Below are 25380 nucleotides of genomic sequence, written 5' to 3' on the forward strand. Positions count from 1 at the left end.
CATAGTCCCAAATAAGGAGGGATTCTCTCACCTTCCTCTAGGTCAGCGGTTCTCAACCTTCGGGTCGCGACCCCCTTTGGGGGTCGAACGACCCTTTCACTGGGGTCGCCTAAGACCATCGGAAAACACATATATAATTACATATTGTTTTTGTGATTAAGCACTGTGCCTTAAGTATGTTCAATTTGTAACAATGAAATTGGGGGTCACCACAACACGAGGAACTGTATTAAAGGGTCGCGGCATTAGGAAGGTTGAGAACCGCTGCTCTGGGTGGTAAAGCGGCATTCTGTGATTTCTCCATTACCTCCTTCCCCCGCTGATATCTCCTACGGGCTTCCAATCCCTGTGCCCCCCTGTGTCCGCTCTTTCTCACAAGCAGGCCGCCAGGCTGCTGTTAGAAATGTGCTCCTTTCCCTTTGGTCTTCCCAGGTCACTCAGCCAATGAAAAGTGGGGTTCTACACCCATGCAGGGCTCTAGAAACTCATCAGTGTGTCATACATGGCCTCTGCCCTCAAGGAACTCACAGGAGGGTGGGAGGCAGACACAAATAACCACAATTCAAAACCTAGCTAAGTTTTGTTTCACAAGAATGACTCGGCAGATTAGGAACAGCATTGAAGCCGCCAATCCAGCCCCTTCTTCCCCTTGGGGAAGCATTAATGACCCTGAAATGAGAAGCCGTAGCTCTTACCAGCCCCCTACCTACTCCCACTCCTTGTCCCCAGGCGAAACAGGAACCACAAACCCCAGCTTCCTCTCAAAGTGGCTGTGGCTTGTGGGGAGGTGGAAATGGCTGAGGTGTGAATACAAGACCTGAGTCACTTGAGCTGCAGTTGCCACATGCACCCTCCCCCATCCCCAATTCTGAGGTCTCCTGCTCCCATCTTTTCCCTTTCTGGCTTCCGCCTTTGCCCTTTAGCTCAAAATATGCACCTGAGTTCCTTGTGGGGTGCACACCCATTTCCCAGCCTGGGCTGGAAGCTGCTGTGGGCATTGCGGAAGGTGGGTAGGGCCTGGGGTAAGGATACGTCAGGGGGAAACAGGGGAAGAGGAAGTGCTTGGGTCCTGGGTAAGACTGGCTTGTCTTGGTGGGTGGGGACGGTCATTGTCAGCTTTCTGGACACACAGACACAGACACAGACACAGACAGGATGGATTTCCTCCGGCTGCATCTCCCAGGGCTGCACCAGGCCTTGCGGGGGACACTGGTGAGAGGGGCAAAGAGATGCCAGGGACTTTCACCCTGCTCCCTGGGACCTCACCTTCCCTCCTCCCTTTGAGTCTCTCAGACTTGAGATTCCTTCCCTAGGATAAGGCAGCCTCTAAACCAATCTTTTCTGGATTTCAATCCTCCCCCCTCCACAAACCTATCCACATACCCCAATCTAGGCCCTTTCCTATTCCTTCTGCAGATCCTGTTGTCCTCCTCCCAGAACCCAGAACCCCTCCTCCTATTCTGAGTTCCTCTGGCCCAGGGCCCGCAGGAGAGAGCTGGGCCTTCCCTTAATGCCTTTGTCTCCCCCTCTCCCCATTCTTCTAGGATTCCTTAAGTACCTTTGTCTCCTACCTTTTGGGAGATGAGGTCCCCACGGTAGAGAGGGGAGAGGCGTGTGCAGCTCAGGAACTGGGGGAGGTGGCTACAGGAAGGCCAGGAAGAAGTGTAGAGGAGGAAGCCCAGGAGGCCCTGGAGGTTGTGGGAGGCAGCCAAAGCAAGGGGCATGGAGGACTGAGAGGGCCTGGAGAGGCTAGAAGACACCAGGAGGGAAGCTCAGTTACAGAACAGACCTGGAGTTGGGGAGAAGGCAGCTCCCATGGATCTCAAGGAGATAGGCAGGACACTGGGGCGCGGGAGGCAGTCAAGGCCTCCAGGTGCCAGGAGCCAAGTGCCCTCTTGGAGGCCAGAAAGAAGTCTGACGCAGGGTCTGAGGCTGGCCGAGATGGGAGCAGCCCAGCCCAGGAGAGTCAGGAGTGCAATGAGCAGGAAGTGAACAGAGAAGAGACACCGAGAACCTGGGAACAGGAGGAGGAGGAGGAGAAGGAGGAGGAGGAAGAGGTCAGGGCAAGAGAGCCAGGGGGGGGCAGAGGGGTGGAGTCAGAGTGGACCTGGCGCAGGGAGCCTGAGGGAAAGGCTGGTGCCCATGGCCAAAGGGCAGCCGGGGATGGCAGGGAGTCAGAACAGGCGGTCGAGGCAGTTGCAGAGGAGACCCAGGGAGCTGGGGCCAAAGAGGCCGGGAGGGAAGGAGAGGTGGTGGCCGTGGAGAGGGATGGCCAAAGCACAAAGGCACCGGGGACTCAGGACCCAGGGGCAGCATCTGAGGATGGGGCAACCTTGGGCAGAGAGGAGGTCAGGACAACCTCAGGTGGGGAGGAGGCCTGGACAACCTCAGGCACAGAGGCGGCTGACTCCCCAGGAGTCAGGGAGACAGAAAATGGGGCAGTGCCAGGAGATAGGAGCCTAGAGGGTGCTGGGAGAGTCTGGGCCCTAGGAGAGGCCTCCAGGGGAGCCCAGGAGGAGGAGGTGGGTGGAAATAGAGAGGCCGAGGTGAGCCTGTGCCTGAAACAGACTCAGGCCCTGGGAACTGAAGGAATGGGAGAAGTGGCTGAGGTCCAGACAGCAGGGAAGGAGGCCGCAGAAGGCCAGGGGTTAGAGTGGGAGGCAGGGGAGGACTTTGAGGGTCGGGCAGATCAGGATGGGAAAGAGGCCAAGGCAAGGCAAGACGCAGAGATCAGGGCCGCTCAAGCCAGTCCGGAGGAAGTGGTGCAGGCACAGGGGGCCAAGGAGGAGAAAGAGAGTTGCTGGGCCATAGAGGCTGAGCTCTCCCAGGACCAAGTGGCAAACAAGGCTGAAGGCGATGCTGACTTTGCGGCAACTCCAAAAGCCACACCGGAAAAGGAGTTCGGGGAGAAGAGGAGTGAGGAGGGGGCTCAGATGGGTCGAGAAGAATTTGGGGTAGAGGGTGGTGGCCCAGAGCACAAGGTCACTGAAGTGTGGGACGTTGAGCAGATAGGCGGCCTCCAGACCCCAGTGGAACAACCCGGGGAAGGACAGCAGGTGGAGGAAGAGCTCTGGCGCATTCCAGCCCAGAGCAAAGGGGAGGCAGAAAGGAGCCTGGAGGGCAGTCCCCGGCACACGGGGTATGTAAGGCCTGAGGCCGAAGTCTGGGAAACCCGGAGGAAAAGGGATGCGGAGAGAGGGAGTACCCAGGAGGAAAAAGTAGGTATGGAAGAGGAGGAGCGGGAGGCTGTGGGAGGCCAAGAGCCTGCACTGCCACAGGTCCTGGAGGGAGGCGGAGAGTGGAAGGAAGCAAGGCATCGAGCAGAGAGCCAGGAGCTGGGTGGAAGGCACGGGGCAGAGTTAGGGACAGGCTGGTCCCTGGGTGAGTCAGATGCCAGAGAAACCGAGGGTGAGGAGGTGGGGGCCGCAGTGCCCTGGGAGGCAGAGAGAACACCCAGGGGAGGCGGGAGGCTGGAGGAGGCAGCACTGAGCTCCCAGGACAGTGAGGACACACGGGCCAGTTCCTCGGCTGCCGGGATCGTGGAGCATAAGGCAGCTTCAGATGAGAGGGCTGCTGGGACTGGGGAAGGGCCTGAAAGAGAGACGGGGGAAGCGTGGGATGGGGCATTTGGAAGAGCTTGGGACTCAGAAGGGAGAGAGGAAGCTGGCAGAGGTGCAGAGGTGATGGAGGCTGCAGAGGGAGAGAGCAGAGGCGGGCAGGCATTTGGCCTGGAGGGCTCCGCAGAAGAGGAGGTTCCTGGCAGAGGTGGCCAAGTGGAGGCTTTTGAGACTGGGGAGGGTGAGCCAGGGGTGGAGGCTGGGGAATCGGCAGTGGCAGACGGAAGCTGTGGGATGGGTGGCTTTACCTCGGGCTCCCAGGTGGTGAGGGCAGAGGGGACCATGGTCGTAGTGGAGGCCGAGGGGTTCCCAGAAGGGCAGATGCTGTTAGAAAAAGAGGCTCGGGCACAGGAGGCAGGGCAGCCGGGGCGAGGCAGCGAGGGGCAGCGTGGGGACCACGGCCCTGAGGCAGAGGCACGCATGCCCTGTGAAATGGAGGACGTGGAGGTGAGCGGACACCAGAGGGCCGAGGCAAGGGAGCTTGAGGCAGAAGACCTGGAGGACGCCCAGGGCCAGGAGGACCAGCCAGCAACGCAGGAGCCTGGGCCACGTGAGGAGGCTGCCCGAGGGGATGCTCAGGGCAGCTGGAGTGAGGTAAGGGCTCCGGGAAGGGTCCAGGGCCAAACAGACCAGAACCCTGAAGCTAGCCCGTACCAATCAGTGCTCCCTCCCTGCAGGCCCTCCTCCCTGTGTCTCGCCTGGACGTCTCTGTCCCGCGGAGCCGTGTGCTCCTCTCCCGCAGCTCCTCACAGCGTCGCTCCAGGCCCTCTTTCCGGCGCATCCCCGCCCCTGAGCAGCAGCAGGAGCCTGCCAGCCCCCCACCAGAGGAAGAGCTGCCAGCCCCTGAGCAGACACTTCTCCACCCAGAGGAACCCCCAGAGCCAAGCCTCCCTAGGCCTGAAGGGACCCCAGTGCCAGCTAGGAGAAAGCCCCTGGGACACGGGTAAGCGCTGGGTGAAGTGGCTGGGCTGGGCTGGGCTGGGCTGGGCAGGAGGCTCTGGACACTGGAGACCAGCTCCTGGCCTGTCTTCCATCTCCAGGTTCGGCTTTGCACACCCCGGCATGATGCAGGAACTGCAGGCCAGGCTGGGCCGGCCAAAGCCCCAGTGACGGCACCGAGACCCGGGAGCCAGGCCCTGAGTGAGAGGCAGAGGGCTCGGCTGAACCCTGCTCAGCCTGCCTCCTTCGGCCCCTTGGGTGCACCCTATCCACCCACTGGGCCTCAGTTTCTTACTGTTTCATCCACGGAGCAGACACAACCAGCCGTCTCTGAGAATCATGAACTCAAGGAATCTGACTCTCCAATGCAGCGGTTGGACCGCCTGCCCCACGGGGACCACTGCTCACAGCCTGTCCTGACTACCTCCCCAACCGGTCTGGGCAGCTGTCTGGAGGCCTGAGAGGGGACAGGGACAGTCTCCCACAGCCTCCCCTCTCTGCTTGCCCCCACTCCCCAAGGCCTCCCCCCCCAAGCCATGGAGAGCTGTGGGAGGAAGGCAAACCTCTGGGGTGAAGGCAGCCGGAGGAAAGGAGCGAGGAGGGCCTGTGGAGCTCCATTTACAATCAAAGGTTTGATGCAAGTGGACCAGCCACCTTAAGGTTCCAAAATGGGAGCTCAGCCTCAGAACTCTGCTAGTGACTGTGGCCACCACCAACTGAGCAAGCCAGAGTGGAGACAGGTGGGCCAGGAACCCCAACGTGTAGGGAGCAGAGAGGGACCCAGGGTGGCCAGAGGCTGCAGAGCCCATTCTGCGCCCCCTTTGGGTATCAGACACCCCTTCTCTGAAAAGAAGCCGAGGCAGAGAGAGGGTGAGAGTGCTTTATTAGGCACCCAGAATGGCGGCCTAGCGGAGGACAGCCAGCAGGCCCCGAAACAATAAATATCCCATCATTTCCCTGAACAATAAATAAATATCCATGAAATAAATACCCAGCCAGGACTGGAGGGGCCTTAAGTTATTGGGGAGGGTCTGGGGAGGGTCTGGGGAGGGAGGGCAGTGGAGTCCTGCCTTGTCTAAGGCAGGGAGCTGGTGGCTGTCCTGTTGGCACAGACTCGTGAAATCCTAACCGGCGAGGGAAGGGGCTGAGAAACCACTCCATCAGGGCTGGGAGCCGGCCAGTGTTGGGCACCCCAAGGCCTGGCCTGGGTTCTTAGCCTGGGAGAGCAGCAGCAAGTCCCGCACGGCCCGCGACAAGACCAGCTCCAAGGAGTGCAGCAACTGGTAGGCATAGAGGAGCTGGGGCCAGGACATCTGGGCTGACGTCTGTGAGGGGCCGTCCAGGGCCCCTGGGGGCAGCCCCTTCCCCTCCTCGTTCTCCTCCCCTTCAGGGAGGTTGAATCCTGCAGCCAGCACCTGTGAGGAGAGGCTCACGGTCAGAAAATGGTCCAGCTGAGATGCTGAGCGAATCCTTGTTCCTTTACATGTCTAGTGGTGCCACATGACGTCAGAAACCATAAAGCCGTGATTTCCCTACTTCATCTCTTCCATTACGTCATCACCTCATGTACCCTGCCTTTTTTTTTTTTTTTTTGTTTCAAGAAAATGGAAGTCACAGAGCAAGCTGGTGCTCATGGAGGGAGCTGGCTCACTCATCCAGGATTGCTCTAGGCCAGTGATGGCGAACCAATGACACGCGTGTCAGAGGTGACACGCCAACTCATTTTTTTGGTTGATTTTTCTTTGCTAAATGGCATTTAAATATATAAAATAAATATAAAAAATATAAGTCTTTGTTTTACTGTGGTTGCAAATATCAAAAAATTTCTATATGTGACACGGCACCAGAGTTAAGTTAGGGTTTTTTAAAATGCTGACACGCCGAGCTCAAAAGGTTCGCCATCACTGCCCTAGGCACTGGGGTTCTGGAAATTCCTCTCTTAAGGGCCATCTTAGGATCAGAAATGGGCGGAAAGGTGATACAGCTTGTCTTTCTGCTGCTTGCATTTTCGATTCTCCTTTTAATAAAGGTAACATTTTTATTTCCCTGTGACATGTTCAGCAGGACCTGATGATGTCAGAGGATGACAGGGAAAAGGGAACCGACTATTACTGGTCCTGCTGGTGCTGGATGCTGTGCTGGGTGCTTCAGAGCTGTTCTCTCATTTAAGACCAAGACCCCAAGAGATTCAGGTAGAGCCAGGACCTGCTGCACACACACACACACACACACACACACACCACACGTACACACTCGGAGGATCTGGAGGATCTCCCTTCAGACTTACCCCACCTGTGGGCATAGGGGTATTTTAAAAAGGGAGCCAATGACTCCCAGTTTTGGTCTCTGGGGGTCAAGGAGGGTGGCTGGGTACTCTACCTGGAAGCGAAGATGCCGCTGCAAATCTCGGAGATCCAGCCTCATGGCCCGCAGCTGTATCTTCTCTGAGCTGGTCCAGCTCCCCTGGGTCCCCAGCCCTCCCAATAGGGCTTGAAAGGGGTGCAGTGTCATGGAGAGGAAGAACAGTCGCTCTGATCCCTGTGGAAGCAGAGGGAAGGGGTCAGAAAAGGTCCCCAGGGCAAGGATGACCCACTTCAAACCCAACCTCATGTCTCCCTGGGCCCCATTCCCATCCCAAACTCCACCCGAATACCTGTTCTCATCCTCAACTTCATCTCCTCCAGTTCTCCCCTTCACTCATCACCAATCTAGTGTCCGCTGTCTTTGACCTCTATCCTATCTCCTTTCTCAGCCTCACTTTCAATTGCATGTACGACCTCATATCTAACACCAACCCCATCTCCATTGTCTTATCACTCTCTACCCACAAACCCATTTTATTCCTTTCTTCACCATCCCATCCTATCTCCATCTCCTCACTTGTTTTCAGTCTGTCTCCAACCTCTTTCCTATCCTTGCTCCCATTCCTGTTCCCAATTAGATTCCTTAACCATATGTCCAGGCTCATTCTCTCTATCCCATCTCCAACTCCATCCCAACCCCATTCCATTCCCATCCTCACCAGTAATCCACACCCCCTCTCATCCCCAACCTTCTTCCTATTTCCAGCCTCTCCCCATTCTCATCCCTCCTCCATACTAATTTCTATCCCTAATCCCATTCCATTCCCACCCCACCTCTTTCCATGCCCAGCTTCACTTTTACCTTCTTTTTAACTCCATTTCTTTATTCAGCTTCATCTTTATATTCGATGACATACTTAACCTCATCCAGACTCTATCCTTCAATTTATCCCCAAGTCTATCTTCAGTTCAACCCCTGATTTCATCTCTATTCACCCAGCCCAGCTTTATTGCCAGCTCACTTGCAGCCCTCCCCACCCCCACAACCTTCCCCACTCACAGAGAGGCTGCACCAGGCCTGGAAACTCAGGGAAACATTGGGGAGTTGCTGTCCCAGGGGCAGGAGGTCCAGGTTCACTCCTGGCAGGTGAGCTTCAGCCTGTAGGGCAAGGTCTGTTAGTGGCGGCCAGATGGGAGTGAGGGTCTGCCCATCCCCAGAGCCAGTTGCATTAGGGAAACTCACAAAGCGGTGGGCCTGGGCCTGAACCTCGGACAGTAGCTTCCTGGCAAGATGCAGGCTGACCTTGAACTCCTCCTCTAGGCTCAGGGGGAGTCTCCCTGGGGGCCTTGGAAATCCCCAGACACCAGCTCGAGCCAGGAGCAAGGAAAGCAGCAAAAGGCCAAGCCCTGGAGAGATGAGGAGAGGGTGGGCAAAATGAGGGGAGAGCTTGAGGAGAACTTGCGAGAAGGGAAAACTCAAGAGAAGGTGCCTTTTCTGAGCCTGTGCTATGGGCCTGTGTATCATCCCACTGACCCCTCAAAAACCACTAACGGATGGAAGCTGCTAAAGACACCATATGGCACATCTGTGTGACTGAAAGGCAAGTGCCCTTTCCCCCAGGCAGACACAGCCTTGCACAGCCCCCACTAACTCCCTTGGCTAAGTGTCTTTTCCAGTGAACTAACGGCACAACTCTGTGTGGCGGCCTGGGTGCTATTTTTCTTCCCATTTTGCAGATGAGGAAAGTGAGGCGCAGTGAGGTTGACTTGCCAAGGTACAGAGGGTGAGGAGATCAGAACTGGACTCCGGATCTGTCCAAATGCAGACCCTGTGAGCTTCCCCCGGGGATCTGAGAGCAGGCACCACCTCCCCTGGAGCAGGCACACTCTGTTCTGCCAAGGATTCCTCGGGCTTGGCCTCGGGCCCCAGAGTGGCTGGCAATGCTGGAGGCTCTACCCCAGGGAGTCAGAGGGCAGACTGATCCAGCCGCTACCAAGGCGAGTGGGTCACTCTGCAGTGAGGGAGGAACCGGGGTGCCGGGAGGGGGAGGAGGCCTGGAACGGGAGGTAGAGCCTGTTTCTCATTTGGATTCTTCCCTCAAGCAAGTCACCTCTTATTTCTGTGCCTCAGGCTCCCGTCTGTAAAATGGGGGAGTCGGACTAGCTGATTTCTGAAAGTGCTTCCTGTCCTGTGTTTCCTGAGCAAAAGGAAGAGGCGCAATGGGGCGGGAGCTCTGGGAAGAGAGCAGCGTTCAGCGGTTTCTCCCTCAGGGAGAGGAAACCTAGCAATCACTGGGTTACACAATTCTCCTCGAAACACAAACCAAAACAGTCCCTAAGTCTGTTCCTGCTCGCCCCCTCTTCCTGCCTCTTCCCTGCCTCTTCTTGATCCCTCGCCCTCGGCTCTGCTCCTCGAAATGTCCTCTCCATAAAGACCACGGGGAGTTTCTGGGTAGGTCCCCCTGCCCCATGGACTTCCAGAGAGGACTTCCAGTGCCTGGCTCTCAAATTTCCAGGCTCCCTGACGTGGGGGCCACTCTGGGCTCCTGGAGGCTTTGGGCAGAGTGGGGCTCTTCCCAGGTCTGTGTTGAGGGAGAGGGTGCCCAGACTGGTGGATATGGCCCACCCAGAATTGAGCTGTGCCATTTCCTACTGACCGTCCACTTCCTGCTTGAGCTCTGGAGCCCCCAGACCCTTTCCTTGGCAGACAGTCCTGGGTCCTTGGTCCTGGCCATTGAAGGTTCTGTCCCATCCTTTAGTCCTTGGTCCCTACTCTGACCCTGCTATCTGCTCTGGTCCCAGCCTCCGAGTCCTTCAGTCTCCAACTGCAGAATGGACCTCCCCGCAGGCTTCGAACTACAGACCCCTGTAGTTAGGCTGCTGACGCCTTGGCCACAGCCCCTGACATGAGCCAACTATTCCTGCTGTTCTTCCTCTAACCAGCCCCAGTGCTCAGCCAAGCTCATTCACTCCAACCCAACTCTTCATTTACCTGCCAGGTCTGGGTTCTGGTCAACCTGCCTGTCCAACTCTCTCCATCCATGCCAACCAAACTGTCTCATCCTCTATCCAGTCGGGGCTGAACCATCACCTGACTATCCAGCCCTTCTTCCCCCTCCATGCCGGCCTCCTTCCCATCCTTCCGTCAGCTGTATCCTTAGTCTGCCAAATAGTAGCCCCTCAGCCCTTCACCCCCACCCACACCAGTCAAGCTCTCCCATCCTCTGCCCAGTCTCAGCCAAGCCTCCCACCCCTCTGCCCCAAGCCCTGGCCTCAAACTCACGCCAGCCAAGGTCGCCTGCCTTCTGGCCCATGGCAGGGCCCAGCCTCTTTGGCCAGCCATCTCCCGGGCCGGGGGAGTCTTATACTGGGGGCTGTGCCCAGTTTCACTTTCCGTGCTGCTTGTACTTTCAGCTTTGCTTTAACTCAGTCTTCCCTCCTCACCACCCCTTGCTAAATGGGGAAATGTAATTTCCCTTCCCAGAGGGGGTGTGGTGGGGGATGGTGGGAAGCTGGGGTTCTGTCAATCCAAGCTGCTGACCCTGCTGAGCTCCAGGTCCAGTCTTCCCCTCACTTCCCCACTCTCAGGTGAGCCACCTGCTCTATTTGCTGGTAGGTCCCAGAGACTTGAATGCCCTCCTGTTTCTCTGCTCTGTCATTATTGTTCTCGTGCCATCACCAGCCTACTGTCCTTCAAAAGATGAATGGCCAGGTAAGATGACTGTCCATCAGAGGGGACTTAGGGTCTTACTCTCTTCTGGTTTACCAGATGGCAGAGGAAGGGAATACAAGGGAAGTTGGGGCTCATGGAGTGAATGAGCTTGGCTGAGCACTGGGGCTGGCTAGAGGAAGAACAGCAGGAATAGTTGGCTCATGTCAGGGGCTGTGGCCAAGGCGTCAGCAGCCCCTTTGTGTGGGGCAGAGGGGTCTCAGTCTAGGCAGAGTCAGGGCTCAGTCTACAGCCTAGGTCAGGGCTGGATGAGAAGTTTAATTCAGGGCCAAGCGCTCAGTCTTTCGCCAGAGTCAGATCTTGAATTAGAACTCACTCTATAATTGGGATCAGAACATGGTCTAGGGTTGGACTCAGAGCTTTGTCTGGGGCTAGCATCCTGGCTCTGTGTTTGGGGTCAGAGCTATTAATGGCCTGGGGGCTCTATGTGGGATGAACTAGGGTTGGGCTCAGTCCAGAGAGGGTACAGAGCTCGGTCTGTGGTCCAGGTTCTGACAGCTTGTGACTCAGGTCAGGGCTGGGATAAGAGCTCAGTTGATGAGCAGGTTAGGGCCCAGCCTGTGGCCAGGTTGGATTGTGTGAGGTCAGGACCAGGCCCCAGCCAGGTTCCAGAATAGTTTCTGCTCTGTAGACAGCTGTCAAGGCTGGGTTGCATCAACCACAGATCTTCCTTCCAGCACAGCCCTGCCCTAAGCCCCACCCTGGATTTCCCATCTTCAGGGAGAAAATGGGGGTTTCTTGGTCTTCCCCAAGGCCCACTGCTGCCACTTTCTTTTTGGGACCTGCGGGGTTTCCCTATTGGGTCCCTGCTGTGAGACAGAAACCAAGGGGGCTTCCCCTTCCTATGCCCTGCCTCCTCAGCCCTGCCTTGGCACTGCCCATCAGGGTAGCCTGAGACCAACTGTCAGGGAAGTACCAGCACCAGCCAGGGATCAATCCCTAAGGACTGTGGAGGAGAAGGAGAAGGAAGAGCAACTGGCACCTGCCTAGCCCAGACTGGTTTCCCTTGCTGTGCCCCCCAGTGGTGGCAGCTCATTCCTCATTCCCCCCCCCCCCCACCCCCCCGCCCCATGCCATGCACCTGGTGCTCCCTGCTGGAGGAGGGGGTCCTACACATCCTTAGGCTCATGGTGAGGACCGACAGAGGCTCTGGCTGGCTTTCCTCACATCCCCAAGTCTTGCCATCATCCTAGAGACATGCCCACACACTCACTCCCTGACCATAGCCATGCCTGACCTCTAAAATCCTGAACCCCATCTCCTGCTCTCTGGCCCTCCCAACCTTCTCTTAGGGTTCCCGAGACCTCTGCCCCTTGCTGCTTCTCTGCCCTCCTCAGTCAGGCTGCAGCCGGCTCCTCCAGCCACACCTCTCACTCCCACTCTACTCCTGCTCCAGCCCCTGGAGCTTCACGCTTGAACACAATGAGCCACCTCATACTTCTTTGCCTTTGCACAAGCTGATCTCTGCCTAGAATGCCCTCCCTGCCTTATAGGTCTTGTCACAGGCTGTCGCCTGAATGGCTTATTCTTTCCTGCCATAAAGCGTGTCTGCAATGGGTATTGAACATTGGCTTATCTCACTCACTCTCTCCTCACTCATGCCACTCCAGCCATACTGGCCTCCTCGTTGCTCCTAGAACATGCCAGGCATGCTCCTGCCTCAGGGCCTGTGCACTGCTGTTCCTTCTGCCTGAACACCCTTCTTCCAGATATCTGCAAAGCGTACCCTTGCCTTACAATCTCTGCTCAAATGTCAAGTTCTCACATAGGGTCTTTACGGACCACCCTACTAAAAACTGCAACCCTGCCCCCAGCCCCCTCTATTCCTCTCCTGCATTTTCCCCCCCTGCATAGCATTTTAGGTATATAATATTTTTAGATATTTAACATTTTCTCAATCATTTTTCGTTTGTCTTCATGTACTAGGATGTGGGTTCCAGAAAGGTGGGGATTTTTGCCTGTTTTGTGCCCTGATGTGTCCCCAGTAGCTGACAATAGTAGGTTCATGTTTACTCACCCAATAAATCTGCCTTCCCCACGAGGGCCTCATCGAGGTTCTGCTCAGGCTGGTGATCTGTCAGCCGCCGGGGGAGCAGCAGGTCTGGGGCCAGCCTGAGCCCTGAGGTCTCACCGCCAGCCTCCTCCCACTCTGGCCAAGGCTTGGGCACCTGGACTTGGCCCTGGCTGATGATCTCAGCAGAACCTTGACAAAAAGCCAGAGGGCTAGTGAGGGCCGCGCCAGCCTCTGTCCACATCCTTGGAGGATGGGCCTGGGCCCACCTCTGCCTACCTGGGCCTCAGTTTCCACAATAAGATCTTGGTTGGTGGGCTGAGACATGGGCTGGGGCCAGTGGGAAATGTAAGGGATGTGGTGAGGGGTGAGAACTGCGGGAAAGGAAGCCAAGAATCCCATGTGGACTGCAGTGTGCAGCTAACCCCCTGGGCCTCAGGTGAGTCACAGGCCCACCCTGGACCTCAGTTTCCTCCTTGAAAAGTAATAGCAATTTTCAAATGATGCCACTATTATTATGGAGAGAATGAAAACCTAGAGGGTTTTTAAAAAGAGAAAGAACCATACACCCATTTCCTGATTATGTTCCAAGCCCTGACCCAGCTCTGGCCTGTGGAGCACTCCACGGGGTTGCCTGGGAATCCTGAGCTCAGGAACCAGAAGCTTCAGCTGTGACATCAGGATGGAATCAGGAAGGGAAATATCTTATTCAGTGACAGAAGGAAGACTGGAACTCAAGTGGGGAATCCCTGGGCCCTGTGATGTCATCATCGTTGAGGCTTGAAACAAATCCCTAAGTGAAACCAAGATGGGCTTTAGTGCAGGCGGGAAGGCTGAGGGGAGGTGAGGTTGGAGCTGGGGCCACACCTCTGAGTCTCCCGAACATAGGATATGAGACCCTGAGGCTAGGCACTGCACTGCCCACCCCCTCCCAGGAGAGCGGGGGTGGGGGTGGTGGCGGTGGTGGAGGTGGACGAGGCCTGGAGTCCCATGATCACTGGATCTCTCTCCCATTGTTCACATGCACCCACCCCACCCCACCCCACACCCAGGGTCTGGCAGGATTTATTTGTACCCCTCCCACCCACCTTTGACCCTGGGAGGGGGAGCCTGGCGAGGGGAAAGGGTCCCACCTCTCTTTTCCCCATGAGGCCATGGCGGGTACCTGGGAGGGCTGAGAGAAAGGGGGTGGGAGGACTTCCCGTGGACAAGATGGTCATCACTGGGTGTTCTCTGTAAACTCCACAGGAGCACAGGGTGGGAAGGCTGAGCTGCGCAGGCTGCGAGGAGAAGGTGGGAGGCCAGGGTGCTGAGCACGAGGAAGGAAGAGCCGAAAGCCCAGCAGGAGGGCTACAGAGGAGAAACACCAGCCCGGGGAAGAAAAGTCCCGGGTTGAGTCCCAGCTCTGCTCTGCCCTTTTCCATGTACACCCTCTTGAGCAAGATGCTCCAAACACGCGATGCCTCAGTTTCCCCATCTGCAGAATGGGGCCCACCTCCCAGCCCATGAGTGAAGGCAAACTTGGGAGGCTGCAGGGTGTCATGGATCAGACAGCCCCGCTCTCGTTTCACAGCTCCAACACTTCCCAGTGCGACTAGGCACAAACCTCCCTGTGCTTGGCTCATCTACCAGGTGGGTACACCACTCCTACCAGCGGACAGGACTGCTGTGACAATGATGCACATAGACAATTGGCACTGCCACCGAGTAGCTGTGTGATCGTAGGCAAGTTATTTAACCTCTCTGTGCCTCAGTTTCATCATCTCTAGCATGAGGAACATAATATAACACTGTTTAGAGCAGTGGTTCTCAACCTTCTGGCCCTTTAAATACAGTTCCTCATGTTGTGACCCAACCATAAAATTATTTTCGTTGCTACTTCATAACTGTAATGTTGCTACTGTTAGGAATCATAATGTAAATATCTGATATGCAGAATGGTTTTAGGCGACCCCTGTGAAAGGGTCGTTCGACCGCCAAAGGGGTCGCGACCCACAGGTTGAGAACCGCTGGTTTGGAAGCCTCAATGAGCTATTGTTTGTAAAGTGCTTAGGACAGGGCCAGGCATGTGATGAGACTGTAGGTTTTAGCTATTATTAGTAACATAAGGTCTGACCTACAAGGAAGCTCTCAAAAATAAATACACGGGGGCCACAGGCAGAAGGGACCTGCAGCAGAAATCTCAGGGAGCCAGCCCATCGGGCGCTGGGCCCTGTGTGGACAGCCACTGCTCTGAGGACCTCAGGGAACACCCGCTTCCTGGCCAGGTGATGCTCTGCCAGGCCTCCCTATGAGAGGACTTGGAATGGAGACAGACCCTGGGCTGAGCCTCAGGGCAAGCCATGTCAGTGTGTGAGAGCGGCAGACACGCCCTGGGCAGACAGACGCCAGGCCCTTCAGCAGCCCTCAGCTCCAAGGCGGACAACTGGGCTCCACTCCCAAACTGGGGCCCTCACCTGGCAGCCTCCGTGGAGTGTCAGCCCCCCTGGACGCCAGATCCCTTGCTTGTCCTGCCCACTGCATGCGGAACCCCAGGAACGGAGCACATGCCCTGCTGATATTTTTATGTGCTATCTTGTTCATACAAAAGAAGTATACCAGTTAATAATGCGGATTTTTTTTCAATAGATGGAGTTACACATATGTTGATATATATGCGATTTGATATGTATACTATTTTGTTGTGTTGACAGCAAGCTTTAAAACTTCATATGTCAAATTTGCTGAAGGTGTTAACATCATAGATATTTTTACGCTTAAAAATGTCGAATTTCATGCCAAAAAGAGAGCATTTGAGGGAAGTTTTAATTCATTACTTTATTTTGAAGAAAAAGTTATCGTATACTTTAGGAAGCTTATGGTGAACATGCTCCATCTCAAAATACTTGTAAACGTGGGTTTAAACACTTTAAAAGTGATGATTTCGATGTGAAAGACAAGGAACGTCCATGTCAACCGAAAAAGTTTGAAGACCAACAATTACAAGCATTATTGGATGGAGATGCATGTCAAACTCAAGAACAACTTGCGGAAGATTAAACGTTGCTCAGCAAACAATTTCCGATCGTTTACAAGCAATGGGTAAGATTTTAAAGGAAGGAAAATGGGTGCCATATCAACTGAACGAAAGACAAATGGAAAACCGAAAAGTCATCAGTAAAATGTTGCTTCAACGGCATGAAAGAAAGTATTTTTTGCATCGAATTGTGACTGGCGATGAAAAGTGAATTTATTTTGAGAATCCCAAATGCACAAAGTCATGGATTGATCCAGGTCAACCATCAACATCGACTGCAAGGCCAAATCGCTTCCGAAAGAAGATAATGCTCTGCATTTGGTGGGATCAGGAAGGTGTGGTGTATTATGAGCTTCTAAAACCAGGTGAAACCATTAATACTGATCGCTACCGACAACAAATAATCCATTTGAACCACACTTTGATCATGAAAAGACCAGAATGGGCCAGAGGACACGGCAAAGTAATTTTGCTTCATGATAACGCACCATCACACACTTCAAAACCAGTTAAAGACACGTTAAAAGAAAGTATTAACCCAACCTGGAAAGTATTAACCTAACCCAACCGCTGTATTCATTAGACCTTACTCCTTCAGATTACCACTTGTTCCGATCGATGGCACACGCACTTTCTGAGCAGCACTTCAAAACATACAAAGAAGTGGAAAATTGGGTCTCTGAATGGTTTGCCTCAAAACAAGAAAAGTTTTATTGGGACGGTATCCACAAATTACCTGAAAGATGGGGAAAATGTGTAGCTAGCGATGGACATTACTTTGAATAAAGCACTTTTGATGTTTCTCTTGGAATGATCATGTTTTCTTTGATTACAAAATCCTCATTATTAACCGGTACACCACATATATGTTTCTGCCGACCTACTTTTCTTCCTCCTGTCTCAGCTGTGGTCCTGGGTCCCAACAGGCTATCTGCATGACCGAGTCACTGATTCCCACGGCTCCTCGTTCCACTCCGAGTAAAAGCGAAACCCTTTCAGTGGTTTACAAGGTCCTCATGACCCTTCCCATCGACCCCTTTTGTCCTCTCCCTGGCCTCCTAGCTGCCCTACAAACACCGCAGGCTCACTCCTGCCCGGCGAGGGCCTTTCTTTGCACCTGCTGCTTCCTCTGCCTAGCAGCGGTCGCCAACCGGTGGTCCGTGAGGTCTGAAAGGTTGGCGACCACTAGCCCAGAGCACTCTTCCCTCCGCTCTTTAAATACCTGGCTTTGTCCCTCCTTCAGATGTCATTCTCTCATAAGTGCCTTCTGCCCTCTGTGGCTCTGAGGACTGTCTGAACCATTCCCACCTACATTAAGACCCTGTGTGCAGCCCTAAGATCTAGATGTTAGTCTCTTAGCCTTTCAACTTTTGTACGCCTTCTGCGCCCTTCCCAAAGCCATAGGGTCTGCTCCAGACCTCAGGAAAGTGGAAGGGACATGTTCACTCCTCTCATGCTTCTGCAGGAAGTGCCCACCTGGGTCGGAGGGGAAGACAGATTAGGGCGCTGTAGTCTTGGCCCCCAGCGCGGTCATCTCTCTGCGAAGACTGGACGAATATGTGAAACCAGAGAGAGTAAGACAAAGCAGGCAGTTTGTAAGTTACTGGGACACCTGGCGAGCCTCTCTTTGGCCTTCATTTCTTCACCTGGAGAATGGGTATGGCAGTACCTTCCTCACAGGGAAAGAAAGAGCACTTGAACGAGTGCTCTGGTGATCTGGAAGCTGGAAGTGCTAATAATATTGAGAGCTCGTGGAGCAAAGATGGTCAACTGGTCAGAGGGTGAGAGGATGATGAGAGAAGAGCATTCCACCTGTCCACCATTCTTTTTACACACACACACACGATTGATTTCAGAGAGGAAGGGAGAGGGAGAGAGAGATAGAAACATCAATGATGAGAATCATTGATTGGCTACCTCTCGCACGCCCCCTACAGGGGATTGAGCCTGAAACCCAGGCACGTGCCCTTGACTGGAATTGAACCCGGGACCCTTCAGTCCGCAGGCTAACGCTCTATCCACTGAGCTAAACCGGCTAGGGCTTTACATATATTTTCAAAAGCACCTGGATTTTCCTTTGGGGAATTATCCATCTCCTCTCCAGAGGCTGACACCCCCATGTGGGCACATGACCCAGGCCCGGCCAGCCCCTGGCTGCAGCGAGCAGTTCAAGGACGGAGACGTGACACTGAGAGTCAGTCCTGGGCCTGCTGGCAGGAAGGGCTTTCTCTCTGCAGGGACTGCTAGGCCGGTAGAATGTGAGCCTGAGCCTGCCTGAGACGGGAGCCTGTGCAGGGAAAGCAGGGCTGAGAGTGACTGAGGGAGACGAGAACCTTGATGATTATTTATTTTAAGCTCCTGGATCCAGCTTTTCCGGTGGCAATTTATTCTGGAACGTTCAGTTTCACAAGCCAGTCTTCTTTCCTGCTTAAGGCACTTTGCATTGTGTTTCTGGCACTGGTAGCAGATGCCCCTCCCCTGCTTTGATCTACCTTCACAGTTGATTTCCAACATAAAAAATCTCAGACTAGATTTTAAAAATCATGATAAAGTCCGATGGTATCATTTAGTAGAAAGAAGCCAGGGACAAGCAGAATCCATAGAAGAGGAACAGTGTGAAAACAGTGGATGCTCTGTCCATATTTACTGAGCACCATTTGCTGATAAACAATGGGATACTAACAACAATGTCCCAGGCACTGTTCTAGGCACCAGAGCTACAGCAGTGAACGAAGCCAATAGAAACTTCTGCCTTCGTGGAACTTATACTGGATGGAATAAAATTAAAATTATAACTAAAAAATTTACCCAAATGCTTATACGTGCCAGGCACTTTTCAAGAATGGCTCATTTAACCCTATGTTGTGGATATTATTGCTGTGTTCATTTTATACAAAAGAGGACCCTGAGGCCCAAAGAGGTTAGGCTTTGTGCTCAATGTTAAGGTAGTAAGTGGCAGCTCTGGGATTTGAAGCCAGGATATCTGGTTTTCTTACCCACTATACTGTACTGCCTAGGACAGCAGTTAGCATTTGCTGAGCCTTCTCTGTATGCCAGTCACTGTCCTAACAGCTTTAAATGCATAAACTCACGTAATCCTTAAAACAATCCATTTTACAGGTGAGGAAGCTGGGCAGCGCCGCCCCCAGCTCTCTGAGCTCCAGCCGCAGGAGAAGTGGGGTAAGTAAAGAGGTGTCTATGCCATGGCTCCTACAAAGCAGACTGCCCGCAAATCCACGGGTGGTAAAGCACCAAGGAAGCAAATGGCTACCAAAGCCGCTTGAAAGAGTGCGCCCTCTACTGGAGGGGTGAAGAAACCTCACCATTACAGGCCTGGTACCATGGCATTTCATGAAATTAGACATTATCAGAAGTCCGCTGAACTTCTGATTTGAAAACTTCCCTTCCAGCGTCTGGTGTGAGAGGTTGCTCAGGACTTAAAACAGATCTGCGTTTCCAGAGTGCAGCGATTGGAGCTTTGCAGGGTCACGTGAGGCCTGTCTGGGTGGCCTTTGTGAAGACACCAACCTGTTATTCATGCCAAACGGTAACAATTGCACCCCAATGGGGACTGAACCCGCACCCTGGGCATGTGCCCTGACCGGGAATGGAATTGGCGACCTTTTGGTGCATGGGATGACGCTCAACCAACTGAGCCACGCAGGTCAAGGCACACTTACTGGATTTTTAAAAAAACAGGTAAATTTCTTATTGATGGCAACTAAATGGTGTTTTAGCATTTTAATCATACAGTGGACTCCATCCATTCACTATACTTTCTGAGTTGTCCTATGTGTAAGTAGATATTTAAAAAATATATATATTTTATTGATTTCAAAGAGGAAAGGAGAGGGAGAGAGAGATAGAAACATCAATGACGAGAGAGAATCATTGATTGGCTGCCTCCTGCACAGCCCCCACTTGGATTGAGACCCAAAACCCACGCGTGTGACCTGACCGGGAATTGAACCGTGACCTAATGGTTCATAGGTCAATGCTCAACCACACCAGTCAGGCAGTACATATTTTTAATGTTGTGTGTTTTCTGGGCTGTTTCTGTAAGTTTGCTATTAAGATATATTAAACTATAACAAACCCCAACAATAGCAGAACTGAAATTTGAACTAAAACAGTATGACTTGAGAATCCACACTCTCTTTCTTCCCAATTTTATTGAGGTGTAATTGACAAATAAAATTATGTTATTTAAAGTATACAATGTGATATATGCATACATTACAAAAGCTTTCCCCCATCGAGTTAGATAGCACATCCATCACCTCTCAACTTATTTATTTTTTGTGTGAGAACATTTAATTCTATTGTCTTAGCAAATTTTGATTATATAATACAATGTAATCAACTATAGTTCCAAGAGTCCACACTCTTTTTTTAAAAAAAAAAATGTTTGTATTGATTTCAGAGAGGAAGGGAGAGGGAGAGAGAGATTGAAACATCAATGATGAGAATCACTGATTGGCTGCCTCCTTCACACGCCCTACTGGGGATCAAGCCCACCGTCTGGGCATGTGCTCTGACTGGGAATCAAACTGTGACCTCCTTGTTCATCGTGGTTCAACCACTGAGCCGCACCAGCCAGGTAAGAGTCCATACTTTTTTTTTTAATCCTCACCCGAGGATATTTTTCCATTGATTTTTAGAGAGAGTGGAAGAGAGAGGGAAAGACAGAGAGAAATATTGATGTGAGAGAAACACATCAATTGGTTGCCTCATGCATGCGCCCCAACCAGGTCCCAGACAGGGAAGAGCCTGCAACCGAGGTACGTGACCTTGATTGGAATCAAACCTGGAACCCTTCAGTCTGAGGCCGACACTCCATCCACTGAGCCAAACTTGTTAGGGCAAGAGTCCATACTCTTAACTACTAGTCATACCACCTCTAATGAATGAGCAAAGGAATGAAAGGGCCAGAAAACAGAAACATTCACCCATAAATGAAGGGGCAGTGCCCTGACTGCTATGGCTCAGTTGGTGATGAGATGTGGTTCATCGAGAGGTCACTGGTTAGATTCCCAGGCTCAATCCCCAGTAGCGATAATGCAGGCGGCAACCAATAGATGTGCCCAAGCCCTGTATTGATAAAGCCATGGTCCCTCCTGTATTCATTGAGAGTGCGATGGGCCCTAACTTGCCCTGCCTGCCACTCAAGGTCCAATATCTTGCCAGGATGGTATAGTGAGCAGCACAAATCAGAAGAATGCAGGGAACAGCCCTGGCTGGGTAGCTCAGTTGGTTAAAGAGTCCTCTCCATATGCCAAGGTTTCAGATTTGATCTCCAGGCAGGGCACATATTCTCTCTCTCTCTCTCTCTCTCTCTCTCTCTCTCCCTCCAATCAATCAATCAACAAAAAATTTAAAAAAAGAAGAATGCAGGAAACAGAAACACAGTGAGAGGGCAGAGGAGAGAAGAGCAAGTCAGGATCTCATGGCCATCCCCTCAAATTCCAGAATCGCTTGCCTGCCCAGGAGTAGGAATATGCAGCCCAAGCTTTCTCAGTAAATGCCAGGAAGCAAGGAAGGAGGAAGGCAGGGACCCTGGTGTAAGAGCAGGAGCTGGGGCAGAGGTCAGCTGCCCCTCCTCTTCCATGGCCCCCATCCTGGCTCATACTCACCTGGGTAGGTGACAGGTCTTGTGGGTAGACTGGCCCACTCAGCAGGACCCTCTCACAGAGCTGGCTGGTCAAGACCTCAGTGCCCTCACCGCTGTCTCCGCTGGCCTGAGAAACAGATGCCACTGCGGACCTGGCCCTGGAGGAGGAGGGCAGAGCAGGTCCAGCCAACTCGGTTAGAAGCAGAAAACACACGGACTCCCCTTCACTTCCTTTCACTCCCAGGGAAGCAGACGCCCTCAGAGTGCGGAGGGGCGCGGAGGGTGGGGACAGGGCGGCTCCTGTGAGAGTCTCTGTCTGGACCTGGCTCAGGGCTCCAGCTCAGCGGCCGCGGAGCTGCTGCAGGCCTCCTAGCGAGTCACGTTCCTTTCAAGCCTCAGCTCCCCGGTCTGTAAAACGGGATGGCGACGCCCGTTGCTGGATGTGCTGGCTGGGAGGCGAGACCTGTTGGAGGACCAGGGAAGAGAAACTGTAACGTGGGAAGGCAACTTGATGCAAATAGGGCCATTTTTCAGAACGAGTGGGACTCTGACAGGAAAAGATGAGAAGAGACACGTCCCCAGCAACAGGATGGTGTGAAGCGAGACCGTTTCTGACACATTCACTCATGGATACTTACTGTGTGCCTGCTGAGTGCCAGGGACCAGCCCTGAGGAAGCGGCAGCGAAAGGCGCTTAGATAAGGGCAGGTGGTTGAGATCCTGTGTCAGATGGGCAGTGGGAGCCCTGCTAGGAAGGTGGTGACAGAGTGGCTCCGACAGGGCGGCCGCAGAGCCCCAGGGGGTGCGTCTCCTCCAGGAACAGGGCAGCAGCTGACGGGGGACAGCGGGCTGGGCCGGGGGAGGGGGAAAGGTGGAGGGGAGCACTTAGGCCTCCTTGCCCAGCCCCAAGCCCACCCCAAGCCTGCTCTCTGCCTGTGGCCAATCTGCCCTCTCCTTGCCTTGGGTTTCCCAGCTGCCAGTGGTCGCCTCCCCTCACCCCAGACAATAAATTAATAAGTAAAATATGCAGTTTGTCAGACAGTACTATGTGCTCTTAAGAAAATAAACAGGCCTTATCAGCCGTGGGCAAACTACGGCCCACGGGCCGGATCCGGCCAGTTTGAAATGAATAAAACTAAAAAAAAAAAAGACCGTACCCTTTTATGTAATGATGTTTACTTTGAATTTATATTAGTTCACACAAACACTCCATCCATGCTTTTGTTCCGGCCCTCCGGTACAGTTTAAGAACCCATTGTGGCCCTCAAGTCAAAAAGTTTGCTCACCCCTGCCCTAGCTGGTTTAGCTCAGTGGGTAGAGCATCGGCCTGTGGACTCAATCCCCAGTAGGGGGCGTGCAGGAAGTAGCCGATCAATGATTCACTCTCATCATTGATGTTTCTATCTCTCTCCCTTCCTCTCTGAAATCAATAAAAATATATTAAAAAAAATAGGACTATTATCATGAGTCACTCCCTACCGTCCTTCTGGCCTTTGCTTAAAGGCCACCGTCTCGGGCAGGCTTCCTTTGACATTCTTATTTCCTTTGTGCACCTGTACTGTTTGCCGCCCTAGGATGTGAGCTCATGAGGCAGGAAGTAGATTACCTCTGTACCCACAGCTTTTAGAATACTCCCTGGCTCAAATATCTGCTGAATGAATAAATGATCATCTCCTCCAAAGTTAAAAACAAAACCAAACCAAAATTTCCCACCCGGTTCTCCAGAAAAGGGAGACAGGCGAGGCGCACAGAGCGGAGTGAGCATTCTGGGAAGTGATAAAACCCAACTTTCGTTTTATAACTTACGTGTTTCGCAAAAGCTGGCAGGAGGGGATGTTGGGTCATTCCGGGGGCCTGAACCCGAGGTTGGGGGTCATCTTCTGGTTCCACAACATGAACTGCTTTTGTAATCAGAAAAGCAAGGAAAACCTTGTTTTACGGAGAAAAGGAAGTGCTTGCTTCGGGTGGACAGATGCCCCCGGAGAGGCCTCCGTTGTCAAGACTGGCTGCTTGCAAAGGGATTTGGGACTGGAGTCCCTGCTTCTTTGCCTGCTCCCCCCAGGCACTCCCTGAAGTGCACAGAGCTCTCTAGAAGGTGTGAGCATGGCTGTCAGCACACCTGGTCGACTCCTGGCTCACCCTGTGGCAGTGATGAGCACATGGCCCAGGTCTTTTCTCTCCCGCAGGGCTTGGGAAATGTTCAGTGCGATAATAATTAGGTCAGGCAACCGGCCCGAGGTCACACAGTAAGAGCTGGGACTTGCACCCAGAGTCTGAGTCCAAACTCTGTGCTGTTAGTCGCTATCCTGCTATCTCCTCAAGTTCTTTTTCTGGCTCTGGTACTCCGCTAAGTGCTTGGAAAACACAATTTCCTTGTGTTCTCAAAACCATGCTGGGAGGTGGATGCGCTTTGCACCTCCTGTTTACAGCTGTGCAAATCGAGACGCAGGGGAAACGCTAACCTGTCCCGGGTCACAGCCAAGTTTGCAGACAGGATCTGGACATGGGTCTGGGGGACACTGAGACCGTTTCGGCTGCTCTTGCTGTGTAACACATCACCCCCAAACGCAGTGCCGGAAACAGCAATTTTGTTATGCTCCCAGGTTCTGTGCTCAGACATTACCTTGTCCCTGCTCCACAGCAGCTCAGGCCTCATCCCGGAAGACGCAGTTGCTGGGGGTGACTTGACACTTGGGACTGGAACCCCTGCAGGCACTGTCCCTCACGTGTCTGGACCCTGAGGATGGCTTTCAGCTGGGACCCCACTGAGCTGAAGGCCAGCCCGCCAACATGCGTCTCCACCTTGTCTCTCCACGTGTGCAATCTTGGACTTCTGCACAGCAGGGTGTCGGAGGCCCAGGAACCCCAGGGGGCCACTCCCAGAGGGCACCACCTGTGCCATACTTCATCAGCCAAGGCAGCCGTGAAGGATCTTGCGCGTTCAAAAGGAAGGCACACGGTCCCAGGCCCCTCAAGGCCACACCATGTGGAGAGCACGTGGGGTGGGAACCCCTCCTGGGACTGTCGTTGGTAAACATAATCTGAGACAGAAGCCTGGTGTCAGTGGTCCTCAACTTCACTGCACACTACAATCATGTTTCTTTTCTTTTTTAAAAAAAGTATTTTTATTGATTTCAGAGAGGAAGGGAGAGGTAGAAACATCAATGATGAGAGAGAATCATTGATCGGCTGCCTCCTGCACGCCCCACACTGGGGATCAAGCCTGCAACCTGGGCATGTGCCCTGACCAGGAATCGAACCATGACCCTCTGGTTCATGGATTGAAGATCAACCACTGAGCCACGCCGGCCAGGCTAGAGTCACCTTTCAAAGTCTCAATGCCTAAGCTGTACCCCAGACCAACGAAATCAGCGACGCCGGGAGCAGGAGCCAGGCACCAGGATTTTCTTTAACTTCCGGGTGCGAACAACGAGGCTTTCTCCCAGGTTTGCAAAGCACCTGGCAGGGTGGCTGGCTCATGGACAACCAGCGCTTCTCCAAGTGTGAAAACCTGTGGCTCTTCGTCCGCAAGGTCATGGGAGGTCGTGCGCAGGTGGACTTGAAAGTCATAAAATGATAGTTAGGCGTTTCTCTTTACTTATCTTCTAACTGTGACAAGTGATTCTGGGTTTCCATCTTTGGTGGTTGTGCAGTTTCCTTTTTAAATACATTTGAGTACAAAAGGGAGGAGGTGGAGGTCATGTTTAGAATTCTAAGTAAATAGTGGCATAGGGCGAATGCACATGGGGCAGCAATCACAAAAGTGCTGCGTGAACGGCGAGGCTGGGAAAGCCTGCGGCAGAGCGTCAGGGGTGGCCACTGTGGCTGTTACCACGTCCAGCATCATCTTTTTTTTTTTAAAATATATTTTATTGATTTTTTACAGAGAGGAAGGGAGAGGGATAGAGAGTTAGAAACATCGATGAGAGAGAAACATCGATCAGCTGCCTCCTGCACACCCCCTACTGGGGATGTGCCCGCGACCCAGGTACATGCCCTTGACCGAATCGAACCTGGGACCGTTGAGTCCACAGGCCGACGCTCTATCCGCTGAGCCAAACCGGCTAGGGCCCCAGCATCATCTTGAAGGACTGCTAGCTGCACATCGACTTTGGGTGATTCTGAAATTTTAAAACCCCACGTCTGAGAGTTGG

At 53.3% G+C, this 25380-nt stretch overlaps 2 protein-coding genes across 2 annotated transcripts; one reads left to right on the forward strand and one right to left on the reverse strand.

Moving 5' to 3' along the window:
- Positions 1–1113: 1113 nt before the first annotated feature.
- APOBR (apolipoprotein B receptor) lies at positions 1114–5561 on the forward strand. Its single transcript, XM_070413450.1, has 4 exons — positions 1114–1212; positions 1545–4211; positions 4295–4560; positions 4658–5561. The coding sequence occupies exons 1-4, from the start codon at positions 1156–1158 to the stop codon at positions 4725–4727; spliced, it is 3060 nt and encodes a 1019-aa protein (XP_070269551.1). The 5' UTR covers positions 1114–1155; the 3' UTR covers positions 4728–5561.
- Positions 5410–10173, reverse strand: IL27 (interleukin 27). The gene is made up of 5 exons (XM_070413477.1): positions 10143–10173; positions 8103–8266; positions 7920–8018; positions 6936–7094; positions 5410–5971 (listed from the first exon to the last, which is right to left on the reverse strand). The coding sequence occupies exons 1-5, from the start codon at positions 10171–10173 to the stop codon at positions 5717–5719; spliced, it is 708 nt and encodes a 235-aa protein (XP_070269578.1). The 3' UTR covers positions 5410–5716.
- Between the last annotated feature and the right edge of the window lie 15207 nt (positions 10174–25380).

Source organism: Myotis yumanensis, unplaced genomic scaffold (genome assembly GCF_028538775.1).
Source record: "Myotis yumanensis isolate MYYU_CA2020_CCGP unplaced genomic scaffold, mMyoYum1.0.hap1 SCAF_4, whole genome shotgun sequence".
Lineage (NCBI taxonomy): Eukaryota > Metazoa > Chordata > Mammalia > Chiroptera > Vespertilionidae > Myotis > Myotis yumanensis.